General features: G+C 47.2%; 1 protein-coding gene across 1 annotated transcript; it reads right to left on the bottom strand.

The window, feature by feature from the left end:
- Nucleotides 1–11,653: 11,653 nt before the first annotated feature.
- On the bottom strand, nucleotides 11,654–13,251 carry LOC123041828 (uncharacterized). The gene has a single exon (XM_044464387.1). The coding sequence runs from the start codon at nucleotides 13,031–13,033 to the stop codon at nucleotides 11,849–11,851; it is 1,185 nt and encodes a 394-aa protein (XP_044320322.1). The 5' UTR covers nucleotides 13,034–13,251; the 3' UTR covers nucleotides 11,654–11,848.
- Nucleotides 13,252–13,576: the final 325 nt, after the last annotated feature.

Genomic DNA, 13,576 nt, shown 5'->3' with positions numbered 1-13,576 from the left:
TCTCGGTTTAGATCGTATATCTGCACTGAATCCGTCTTTTATTTGTTTGTATATGACACTCGTTGCTTGCCAGTTTTGACCGTATAGCTGTACTGAATCAGTTTTTCATTTGTTTAATTATTTCAAACTCGTTGCTTCTTATTTTAGATCGCATATCTGTACTGAATCATCCTTTTATTTGGTCATGTATTTGACGCCAGTTGCAATCTGCAGAAGAGATGCAATCCATTCACTCATGCTCTGTGACATGCCCCTAGCTGTAGAATCTGTCATGCCCCTACCTGAAGACTCCCAGCAACTGCAAGCTGCTGCAAGATGTTGAAATGGCCAAGTTCTGCTGATTTGATTATTTGCTCTGCACCATGCCCTATATCTCAGTATCGATTTGCATCAAGGGCGGGGAGGAAGCTTATCTTCTGTAGAAACTTTTGTATTCAAAAGGTTAGTTCCATGACCTCTAAATCTCACATATTGTCCTGTTAACCCAGAATATTAGCAAACTAGTTGTCATCCAGGCACTAAAAGTTTTGTCTTGTGCTGCTGACATTAAAGGATTATTTTTGTATCTGCGCATACTGCTAACTCCATTTCCATTGTTAACTCAGTCTCGTATCCATGCTGACATAACTTTTGTCCAATTTGTTTCTGTCACTATTCTTTTCATGGAACATTAGTACCACTTGGGAAGAGGTCACATATGTGTATCTATGAAAGCAAAGCTTTACCATCTCTTGGAACATAGATCGTCTACATGGTACTCATATGCTACCATGGGAGTATTTGTTTGTCGGTTGGATTTTTGATTGCATCGCTGTGACTGTTTTCTGAATTATTTTCTTAACTAATTTTATCTTTTTTTGTAGCCGATATTCTGTTGTTCCTTTTTGGAGCAGAAGTGGATATACCACCATGTTTTTGCAAGGTTTTTACTCAGCTCTTATATAGATATTCAATTTCCATAAGCCTTGTTGACTGCTATCCTTTTCTAAATTTTCCATTAAAAATAACGTTGTTACAGTCGGTAAGTATGTTCTTTACTGATAATATATTTTGTATTTTTAAATCAACATAATGACGGACTTTGGCCAATCTAACATTCACAACATCATGTGCTTGTAATCGCACAAATCTCTGATTTTATGTTCTGTTGATTATTGGTAGATGAAACCAGGGATTATAACCCTTAAACACAAATCTGTAGATGAAACTAGGGATTGAAACCGTGGTTGTGCTAAATGGTGCTTCTGCCCCCTGGATAAATTGTAAAAACGGTCTCAAACAAGGCGACCCCCTTTCCAACCTTTTGGTTCATTCTCGTTTGATATCTTGCAACGCCTAATCTTTTGCGCCTAGATTGACGGCCTACTTCACCACCCCCTATATCAAAACCTCCCCACCGTTCTTCAGTATGCCGATGTTACAATCATCATCGCCCACGCCTTTGATGGAACTGCCACACAACTCAGAAAAATCCTGGATCGTTTGCTAACGCTATTGGCCTCTTGTTGAATTTCCACAAGGCTACCTTCCTACCCGTCCATGTCCAACCCACCATCGCCGCAGAAATCACAAACCAGACACCCGAAGGAACGTTAGTTTTAGCATCTTATCAGCCGATCTAAAAAAATCAAGATGCATCTGACTATCCACGAGGCCACACTCATATGTAAAACTAGACCCACTCCGAGAAATCCAACGATATGAAACCCTATCTGAATCTCATCTAGATATGAAGATCATGGCGATTTGAGAGAAAAAACATGGATGGTATCAAGGATGTACTGGAGGAGGATGCCAAGGGAGTCGAAAAAGTCCCCGAGAGGAGGTCTGTAGGGTCAACGGATGGCAACGACGGCGAAAGAGGAGACATACGACGGTTCAGGGGCCGTGGGGCAACCGGGGTCAAAAGAAACCCTAGTCCCCACGCCCTCCCACGTATATAGCCGATCGGTTTGTGTACCCCAGGTGCCCGGAAGGGACAAGGTGGTTGGACTCAAGGAGACGGTGCCCGGGGTATCCATGGACTTGTGATATTTTTAAGGACATCTCTAGGGTGCGTAGAGAATTGTAGGCTTCCCCGAAAACTGTTTAAAAGGCTCCACAGATCGAGGATACTCACCCCAACGAAATCCTAGCTATATGAATATGATCAAAAGGGACTCTTGCAAGGATGAGAGCATGTCTTCGGATAAGAAGGCTTGGGTTAGAGCGCAAACATTGTCGTATAGAGATCTAAAACAATCATATTTGCAAAAACGAAAAGGAAAACCAAACCATGAGCGGCATGATCATACTATAGCATATAATGACATAGGTATACAATACCAGAATAACACCAATGCAATCCAATGTTGGTGATCATTGTAGAAAATAAAATTTTTCTACGCATGACCAAGATCAATCTATGGAGTCATCTAGCAATGAGAGAGAGAGATGCATCTACATACCCTTGTAGATCGCGTGCGGAAGCATTCAAGAGAACGGGGTTGATGGAGTCGTACTCGTCGTGATCCAAATCACCGATGATCCTAGTGCCGAACGGACGGCACCTCCGCGTTCAGCACACGTATGGAGCGGAGACGTCTCCCGCGCCTTGATCCAGCAAGGAGGAGGGAGAGGTTGAGGAAGAGATCTCCAGCAGCAGCACGACGGCGTGGTGGTGATGGAGAGGCAGTACTCCGGCAGGGCTTCGGCAAGCTTTTGCGGAGGAGGAGAGGTGTTGGGGAGGGGAGGGGCTGTGCCTTGGAGGTGTGTTTGCAGCCCTCCCCTCGCCCCTCTATTTATAGGGGGAGGTGGAAGGGGGCCGACCCCCTCTAGATGAGATCTAGAGGGGGGGCAAGGGGGGGGGGGACTTGCCCCCCAAGCAAGGGGGGCGCCCCCTTTAGGGTTTCCCCCCCAACCCTAGGCGCATGGGCCCAAGGGGGGGGGATACTCCCAACCCTTTAAGGGCTGGTGCCCTTCCCTCTACGACCCATGAGGCCCTCCGGGAGAGGTGGCCCCTCCCTGTGGACCCCCGGAACCCTTTCGGTGGCCCCGGTACAATACCGGTATGCCCCCGAACTTTTCCGTTGACCGTATTACAACTTTCCATATATAAATCTTCACCTACGGACCATTCTGGAACTCCTCGTGACGTCCAAGATCTCATCCGGAACTCCGAACAACATTGGTAATCACATACAAGTCTTCCTAATAACCCTAGCGTCACCGAACCTTAAGTGTGTAGACCCTACGGGTTCGGGAATCATGCAGACATGACCGAGATAGCTCTGTGACCAATAACCAATAGCGGGATCTGGATACCCATGTTGGCTCCCACATGTTCCATGATGATCTCATCGGATGAACCACGATGTCGAGGATTCAAGTAATCCCGTATACAATTCCCTTTGTCACACGGTATGTTACTTGCCCGAGATTCCATCGTCGGTATCCCAATACCTCGTTCAATCTCGTTTCCGGCAAGTCACTTTACTCGTTCCATAATGCATGATCCCGTGACCAACCACTTGGTCACATTGAGCTCATTATGATGATGCATTACCGAGTGGGCCCAGATACCTCTCCGTCATACGGAGTGACAAATCCCAGTCTCGATCCGTGTCAACCCAATAGACACTTTCGGAGATACCTGTAGTATACCTTTATAGCCACCCAGTTACGTTGTGACGTTTGGTACACCCAAAGCACTCCTACGATATCCGGGAGTTACACGATCTCAGGGTCCAAGGAAATGATACTTGACATTAGAAAAGCTCTAGCAAACGAACTACACGATCTTGTGCTATGCTTAGGATTGGGTCTTGTCCATCACATCATTCTCCTAATGATGTGATCCTGTTATCAATGACATCCAATGTCCATAGTCAGGAAACCATGACTACCTGTTGATCAACGAGCTAGTCAACTAGAGGCTCACTAGGGACATGTTGTGGTCTATGTATTCACACATGTATCACTGTTTCCGGTTAATACAATTATAGCATGAACAATAGACAATTATCATGAACAAGGAAATATAATAATAGTCATTTTATTATTGCCTCTAAGGCATATTTCCAACAGTCTCCCACTTGCACTAGAGTCAATAATGTAGTTACATTGTGATGAATGGAACACCCATAGAGTTCTGGTGTTGATCATGTTTTGCTCGCGGAAGAGGTTTAGTCAATGGATCTGCGACATTCAGATCCGTATGCACTTTGCAAATATCTATGTCTCCATCTTGAACATTTTCACGAATGGAGCTGAAGCGACGCTTGATGTGCCTGGTCTTCTTGTGAAACCTGGGCTCCTTGGCAAGGGCAATGGCTCTAGTGTTGTCACGAAAGAGAGTCATCGCCCCCGACGCATTGGGAATAACTCCTAGGTCGGTAATGAGCTCCTTCATCTAGATTGCTTCATGTGCTGCCTCCGAGGCTGCCATGTATTCCGCTTCACATGTAGATCCCGCCACAACGCTTTGCTTGCAACTGCACCAGCTTACTGCCCCACCATTCAAAATATACACGTATCCGGTTTGTGACTTAGAGTCATCCATATCTGTGTCGAAGCTAGCGTCGACGTAACCCTTTACGACGAGCTCTTCGTCACCTCCATAAACGAGAAACATATCCTTAGTCCTTTTCAGGTACTTCAGGATATTCTTGACCGCTGTCCGGTGTTCCATGCTGGGATTACTTTGGTACATTCCTACCAAACTTACGGCAAGGTTTACATCAGGTCTGGTACACAGCATGGCATACATAATAGACCCTATAGCCGAGGCATAGGGGATGACACTCATCTTTTCTCTATCTTCTGTCGTGGTTGGGCATTGAGCCGAGCTCAATTTTACACTTGCAACACAGGCAAGAACCCCTTCTTGGACTGATCCATATTGAACTTCTTCAATATCTTGTCAAGGTATGTGCTTTGTGAAAGACCAATGAGGCGTCTCGATCTATCTCTATAGATCTTGATGCCTAATATGTAAGCAGCTTCTCGAAGGTCCTTCATTGAAAAACACTTATTCAAGTAGGCCTTTACGCTTTACAAGAGTTCTATATCATTTCCCATCAATAGTGTGTCATCTACATATAATATGAGAAATGCTACAGAGCTCCCACTCACTTTCTTGTAAACAAAGGCTTCTCCATAAGTCTGCATAAACCCAAACGCTTTGATCATTTCATTAAAGCGAATGTTCCAACTCTGAGATGCTTGTACCAGCCCATAGATGGAGCGCTGGAGCTTGCACACCTTGTCAGCATTCTTAGGATCGGCAAAACCTTCCGGCTGCATCATATACAATTCTTCCTTAAGGAAACCATTAAGGAATGCCATTTTAATGTCCATTTGCCATATCTCATAATCATAGAATGCGGCAACTGCTAACATGATTCAGACGGACTTCAGCTTCGCTACAGGTGAGAAGGTCTCATCGTAGTCCACCCCTTGAACTTGTCGATAACCCTTAGCGACAAGCCGAGCCTTATAGATGGTCACGTTACCATCCACGCCAGTCTTCTTCTTAACGATCCACTTATTTTCTATGGCTTGCTGATCATCGGGCAAGTCTGTCATAGTCCATACTTTGTTTTCATTAATGGATCCTATCTCAGATTTCATGGCTTCAAGCCATTTGTTGGAATCCGGGACCGCCATCGCTTCTTCATAGTTCGAAGGTTCACCATTGTCTAACAACATGATTTCCAGGACAGGGTTGCCATACCACTCTGGTGTGGAACATGCCCTTGTGGACCTACGAAGTTCAGTAGCACTTGATCCGAAGTTTCATGACCATCATCATTAACTTCCTCTCCAGTCGGCGCAGGTATCACAGAAACATCTTCCTGAGCTGCGCTACTTTCCGGCTCAAGAGGCAGTACTTCATCAAGTTCTACTTTCCTCCCACTTACTTCTTTCGAGAGAAACTCTTTCTCCAGAAAGGATCCGTTCTTGGCAACAAAGATCCTACCTTCGGATCCGAGGTAGAAGGTATACCCAATTGTTTCCTTAGGGTATCGTATGAAGACGAATTTTTCCGACTTGGGTTCGAGCTTTTCAGGTTGAAGTTTCTTGACATAAGCATCACATCCCCAAACTTTTAGAAATGACAGCCTAGGTTTCTTTCCAAACCATAATTCATACGGTGTTGTCTCAACAGATTTAGACAGTGCCCTATTTAAAGTGAATGTAGATGTCTCTAAAGCGTATCCCCAAAATGATAGCGGTAAATCGGTAAGAGACATCATAGACCGCATCATATCCAATAGAGTGCGATTACGACGTTCGGACACACCGTTACACTGAGGTGTTCCAGGCGGCGTGAGTTGTGAAACAATTCCACATTTCCTTAAGTGAGTACCAAAATCGTGACTTAAATATTCTCCCCCATGATCTGATCGTAAGAACTTTATTTTTCTGTCACGTTGATTCTCTATCTCATTTTGAAATTCCTTGAACTTTTCAAAGGTCTTAGACTTGTGTTTCATCAAGTAAACATACCCATATCTACTCAAGTCATCAGTGAGGGTGAGAACACAACGATAGCCTCCGTGAGCCTCAACGCTCATTGGACCGCACACATCAGTATGTATGATTTCCAATAAGCTGGTTGCTTGCTCCATTGTTTCGGAGAACGGAGTCTTGGTCATTTTACCCATGAGGCATAGTTCGCACGTGTCAAATGATTCGAAATCAAGAGACTCCAAAAGTCCATCTGTATCGAGCTTCTTCATGCGTTTGACAACAATGTGACCAAGGCGGCAGTGCCACAGATATGTGGGACTATCATTATCAATCTTACATCTTTTGGTATTCACACTATGAATATGTGTAACATCACGTTCGAGATTCATTAAGAATAAACCATTGACCAGTGGGGCATGACCATAAAACATATCTCTCATATAAATAGAACAACCATTATTCTCGGATTTAAATGAGTAGCCATCTCGTATTAAACGAGATCCAGATACAATGTTCATGCTCAAAGCTGGCACTAAATAATAATTATTGAGGTTTAAAACTAATCCCGTAGGTAAATGTAGAGGTAGTGTGCCGACGGTGATCACATCAACCTTGGAACCATTCCTGACGCGCATCGTCACCTCGTCCTTCGCCAGTCTCCGCTTATTCCGCAGCTCATGTTTTGAGTTACAAATATGAGCAACTGCACCGGTATCAAATACCTAGGAGCTACTACGAGTACTGGTAAGGTAGACATCGATAACATGTATATGACATATACCTTTGGTGTTGCCGGCCTTCTTATCCGCTAAGTATTTGGGGTAGTTCCGCTTCCAGTGTTCGCTTCCCTTGCAATAAAAGCACTCAGTGTGAGGTTTGGGTCCATGCTTTGGCTTCTTCCCGGCAACTGGCTTACCGGGCGCGGCAACTCCCTTGCCGTCCTTGAAGTTCTTCTTACCCTTGCCTTTCTTGAAACTAGTGGTTTTATTGACCATCAACACGTGATGTTCCTTTTTGATTTCTACCTCCGCTGATTTCAGCATTGAAAATACCTCAGGAATAGTTTTCACCATCCCCTGCATATTGTAGTTCATCACAAAGCTCTTGTAGCTTGGTGGGAGCGACTGAAGGATTCTGTCAATGACCGCATCATCTGGGAGGTTAACTCCCAGCTGAGACAAGCGGTTGTAGTACCCAGACATTTTGAGTATGTGCTCGCTGACATAACTATTCTCCTCCATCTTACAACTGTAGAACTTGTCGGAGACATCATATCTCTCAACCCGGGCATGAGCTTGGAAAACCATTTTCATCTCTTGGAACATCTCATATGCTCCGCGTTTCTCAAAACGCTTTTGGAGCCCCGATTCTAAGCTGTAAAGCATGCCGCACTGAACCAGGGAGTAATCATCACTACGCGACTGCCAGACGCTCATAACGTCTTGAGTTGCTGGGAAAATGGGTGCTTCACCTAGCGGTGCATCTAGGACATATGCTCTTTTGGCAGCTATGAGGATGATCCTCAAGTTCCGGACCCAGTCCGTGTAGTTGCTGCCATCGTCTTTTAGCTTGGTTTTCTCTAGGAACGCGTTGAAGTTGAGGGCAACATTAGCGTGGGCCATTTGATCTACAAGACATATTGCAAAAATTTTAGACTAAGTTCATGATAATTAAGTTTATCTAATCAAATTATTTAATGAACTCCCACTCAGATAGACATCCCTCTAGTCATCTAAGTGATCCATGATCCGAGTCAACTAGGCCGTGTCCGATCATCACGTGAGACGGGCTAGTCATCATCGGTGAACATCTTCATGTTGATCGTATCTTCTATACGACTCATGTTCGACCTTTCAATTTCTTGTTTTCTGAGGCCATGTCTGTACATGCTAGGCTCGTCAAGTCAACCTAAGTGTTTTTGAATGTGTAAATCTGTCTTACACCCGTTGTATGTGAACGTTAGAATCTATCACACCCGATCATCACGTGGTGCTTCGAAACAACGAACTTTCGCACCGGCGCACAGTTAGGGGGAACACTTTCTTGAAATTGTTATGAGGGATCATCTTATTTACTACCGTCGTTCTAAGCAAATAAGATGCAAAAACATGATAAACATCACATGCAATCAAATAGTGACATGATATGGCCAATATCATTTTGCTCCTTTTGATCTCCATCTTCGGGGTGCCATGATCATCATCGTCACCGGCATGACACCATGATCTCCATCATTGTGTCTTCATGAAGTTGTCACGCCAACGATTACTTCTACTACTATGGCTAACGGTTCAGCAATAAAGTAAAGTAATTACATGGCGTTATTCAATGACACGCAGGTCATACAATAATTAAGACAACTCCTATGGCTCCTGCCGATTGTCATACTCATCGACATGCAAGTCGTGATTCCTATTACAAGAACATGATCAATCTCATACATGACATATATATCATTCATCACATCGTTTTGGCCATATCACATCACAAGGCATATGCTGCAAAAACAAGTTAGACGTCCTCTAATTGTTGTTGCATGTTTTTACGTGGCTGCAATAGGGTTCTAGCAAGAACGTTTCTTACCTACGTCAAAACCACAACGTGATATGCCAATTTCTATTTACCCTTCATAAGGACCCTTTTCATCGAATTCGATCCGACTAAGGTGGGAGAGACAGACACCCGCTAGCCACCTTATGCAACTAGTGCATGTCAGTCGGTGGAACCTATCTCACGTAAGCGTACGTGTAAGGTCGGTCCAGGCCGCTTCATCCCACGATGCTGCCGAAACAAGATAAGACTAGTAGTTGCAAGTAAATTGACAAAATCTACGCCCACAACAAAATTGTGTTCTACTCGTGCATAGAAACTACGCATAAACCTGGCTCATGATGCCACTGTTGGTGATCGTTGCAGAAAACAAAAATTTTCTACGCATCACCAAGATCTATCTATGGAGTCATCTGGCAACGAGAGAGAGAGATGCATCTACATACCCTTGTAGATCACGAGCGGAAGCGTTCAAGAATGGGGTTGATGGAGTCGTACTCGTCGTGATCCAAATCACCGATGATCCTAGCGTCGAACGGACGGCACCTCCGCGTTCAACACACGTACGGAGCGGAGACGTCTCCCGCGCCTTGATCCAGCAAGGAGGAGGGAGAGGTTGAGGAAGAGATCTCCAGCAGCAGCACGACGGCGTGGTGGTGATGGAGAGGCAGTACTCCGGCAGGGCTTCGCCAAGCTTTTGTGGAGGAGGAGAGGTGTTGGGGAGGGGAGGGGTTGCGCCTTGGAGGTGTGTGTGCAGCCCTCCCCTCGCCCCTCTATTTATAGGGGGAGGTGGAAGGGGGCCGGCCCCCTCTAGATGAGATCTAGAGGGGGGCAAGGGGGGGGGGGACTTGCCCCCCAAGCAAGGGGGGCGCCCCCTTTAGGGTTTCCCCCCCAACCCTAGGCGCATGGGCCCAAGGGGGGGATGCACCCAGCCCTTTAAGGGATGGTTCCCTTCCCTCTACGGCCCATGAGGCCCTCCGGGAGAGGTGGCCCCTCCCGGTGGACCCCCGGAACCCTTCCGGTGGCCCCAGTACAATAACGGTATGCCCCCGAACTTTTTCGGTGACCGTATTACAACTTCCCATATATAAATCTTCACCTCCGGACCATTCCGGAACTCCTCGTGACGTTCGGGATCTCATCCGGGACTCCGAACAACATTCGGTAATCACATACAAGTCTTCCTAATAACCCCAGCGTCACCGAACCTTAAGTGTGTAGACCCTATGAGTTCGGGAATCACGCAGACATGACCGAGACAGCTCTCCGGCCAATAACCAACAACGGGATCTGGATACCCATGTTGGCTCCCACATGTTCCACGATGATCTCATCGGATGAACCACGATGTCGAGGATTCAAGTAATCCCGTATACAATTCCCTTTGTCACAAGGTACGTTACTTGCCCGAGATTCGATCGTCGGTATCCCAATACCTCGTTCAATCTCGTTTCCGGCAAGTCACTTTACTCGTTTCGTAATGCATGATCCCGTGACCAACCACTTGGTCACATTGAGCTCATTATGATGATGCATTACCGAGTGGGCCCAGAGATACCTCTCCGTCATACGGAGTGACAAATCCCAGTCTCGATCCGTGTCAATCCAATAGACACTTTCGAAGATACCTGTAGTATACATTTATAGCCACCCAGTTACGTTGTGACGTTTGGTACACCCAAAGCACTCCTACGGTATCCGGGAGTTACACGATCTCATGGTCTAAGAAAATGATACTTGACATTAGAAAAGTTTTAGCAAACAAACTACACGATCTTGTGCTATACTTAGGATTGGGTCTTGTCCATCACATCATTCTCCTAATGATGTGATCCTGTTATCAATGACATCCAATGTCCATAGTCAGGAAACCATGACTACCTGTTGATCAACGAGCTAGTCAACTAGAGGCTCACTAGGGACATGTTGTGGTCTATGTATTCACACATGTATCACTGTTTCCGGTTAATATAATTATAGCATAAATAATAGACAATCATCATGAACAAGAAAATATAATAATAATCATTTTATTATTGCCTCTAGGGCATATTTCCAACATCCAATACTTCTCTTAAGAGAGAAGGGCGGATCCCGAAGCCACCTTGTTAGAGTGTTTGGCATGGAACCGTGAAGATTTGAATCCTGTGCCCAACACCAATACTCATCTTTGAAGCACAATTGCCATCATAAATGGCAGATGTGAAAGATTTCTTTTCTTTATGCACTAGTAGAGATATGAGAAGTCATGGATCCTACACAATATATCGAATCTCCACCGTACTAGGCGATGTATCCTACGCAGTCATCGATGTCACAATGGTGCGCTGCCTCCATCTCATCAGTCCGGCCTCATTTAGTTCCAGCCCGCAAAATGGAGAGAGAAGAAAGTCTGGCTCATTTGAAGGCCACTGAGCAGGGAAGAGATACATTGGCACGTGGACGACAATTGGTCCAAACCACATTGAGTTAGCATTGAAAGCAGGGTCGAAGGACCAAACTTGTCTGGTTTGAAAAGTTCAGGTGCAAGTTGTGTAGTTTAGCTTCGCAAAAAAGTTGTTTGATTTTGAAGTTGAGTGACAAAAACTGCACAAGTCGATATGTTGAGAGACCAAAAATCAACCTTTTCAAACTCCCCCTCTTTGTGGTTATGCTTTTGCTATGTTGTCAAAGAGTCAATAAAATGTGCTTTATCAAACAAATTGTGAGAAAAAGAGGATGCGCACAATATCCCGCACACTCTTATTCCACTGGTTGACACCATTTGTTCAGGTTGTAGTTACATGAGAGCAATCAAAAGAAGGAAAAAAAACATTAAAATGCGGTGCATTACACATGAGATGGCTCATCTTCTGCCCGGCCCCGGCTGAGCTCGCTGCATCCTAATCTGCTCCCTGAACTTGGCTATGAACTCGTCAGCCTTCTTGTCCACCTCGTCCTCCTCCGCCTCGGGCCTCGTCGCCAGCTCAAAAAGCCCTTCGTCGCAAGAGTTGTCACCTTCCCGCGTCTCCTCGTCTCCGTCTTCTTCGTAGTTGTCTTCCTCCTCGTCGTGTTCATCGTCGCCGTCCCTGGCCATGTCGTCGCTGCTGAACGAGCTGTCCGAGGCCGCGGCCATGTCGTCAACCTCATCATCTGCGTCCGCTTGATCGTCGGACGGGGCAACAGGATCGTAGCCGGTGAAAGTGCTCCTCCTCGTTGCTTGGATCGAAGAGTTTGACCTGAACCTGCTTCGTAAACCCGTCCGTGCGCTCATGCTCATGTCTGCAACCCCATATTCGTTGAAGCTTCTTGCTCTGGCCTTCCCGAGGCCACGCGCGCCGCCACGAAACTGCGGCGGAGGCGGCGGGGGAGGAGGCGAGGACGGCGAGAGGGTCTTGCCGGCGTCGAGGACGGAGGACGGCGAAGATATGGCGTGTTCGCGCGCGCCGCCGTATCCTATTTCTTCCTTGGGGAGGAACTCTGCTTCTTCATCGGTAGCGTCATCACTTACATTGCCCGGTGCAGATTCTTCGGCCAATGGCTTGAGCTTCCTCACCGGCAGGAGAATCGGCTTCTCGCCAGCGTCGCCCGTGTCGGCGACTACTACGAGGGCATCGTCGGGGTAGTACTGCGAGCTCCACGCCTGCACGCTGCCGTCCTTGGCGCCGCTGCTGCCTCCGTCGCCGCTGTTCCCCTCGAAGACCAGCGGCCCTTGCAGTATCTGGGAGACGAAGGCCTCCACGGACTCGTCGTCGTCGACGATCCTGGAAGAAGGGGCCACCGGGGGCACCACATCGGCGTCGGCGTTCCTCTGGCCGAAGACGCCGTAGGAGATGACGAGGCCGAGCAGGAGGATGTGCGGCAGGTCCCAGATCCCGGGGGTCTGGCTCGTGGGCAGCATCCGCAGCAGCGCCACCACGACGGCGAACAGCACCGCCTTCCCGGCGAGGTTAGACGGGAACAAGAGCTCCAGAGCCCGCTGCAACCTGGCAGAAATAACATCGTCACCGGCGGTTCTTGGCTGCGCCGGAGCAGGAGCAGGCTCCGCCATTGCGCGAGAAGATGAAGAAAATTTGTGCGTGACTTGGGGTCTCGGGCTACGGAGGGCCGGGTTTGTGTGATCGGCTATTAGGCTAGGCTGTGAGTGCGATCGAGAAGGAAATCTGGACGGAATGGAATCCGCGATCTTGCTGGCGAGGAGAGGAAGCTGCAGACTTGGTCGGGAAGCAACACGGGGCGGACGGAAAGAATTTATGGGAGCAAAGGCAAAGCAACCCCAAAGAGAATGGGAAAGATTATTAATCCTGGCGAGGGCAATGTTCAACTGTGGAGGGAAACCGCGGGAACGTGCTAGATCAAAAATCATTCGGCGCGCGAAAAGGACTCGTGTGCGCGGTAATCCTCTGGGGGGCGGCGGGCGGTGGAGCCGACGGTGGTCCGGGCCGGCGCAACCGTACCGTTTGGCGCTTTGCCAAACGCCGTCGCCGCCCAAGCCCCAGGCCGTATATGGTCCATGGCTCTCCTACCGGATGAGATTTGCAGGTCTCGTCATGTGGACGGTTCTAGGCTACGCGGCGCATTTGCTGATGAGCTC

Source organism: Triticum aestivum, chromosome 2B (assembly GCF_018294505.1).
Source record: "Triticum aestivum cultivar Chinese Spring chromosome 2B, IWGSC CS RefSeq v2.1, whole genome shotgun sequence".
NCBI classification, from domain to species: Eukaryota; Viridiplantae; Streptophyta; class Magnoliopsida; order Poales; family Poaceae; genus Triticum; species Triticum aestivum.
Note: the sequence above shows the minus strand (reverse complement) of the source record. Positions and strands in the feature narration are given on the sequence as shown.

Bases quoted from the DNA above. Each gene is read 5' to 3' on its own strand.
- LOC123041828 (XM_044464387.1), bottom strand. From the start codon at position 13,033: ATGGCGGAGCCTGCTCCTGCTCCGGCGCAGCCAAGAACCGCCGGTGAC.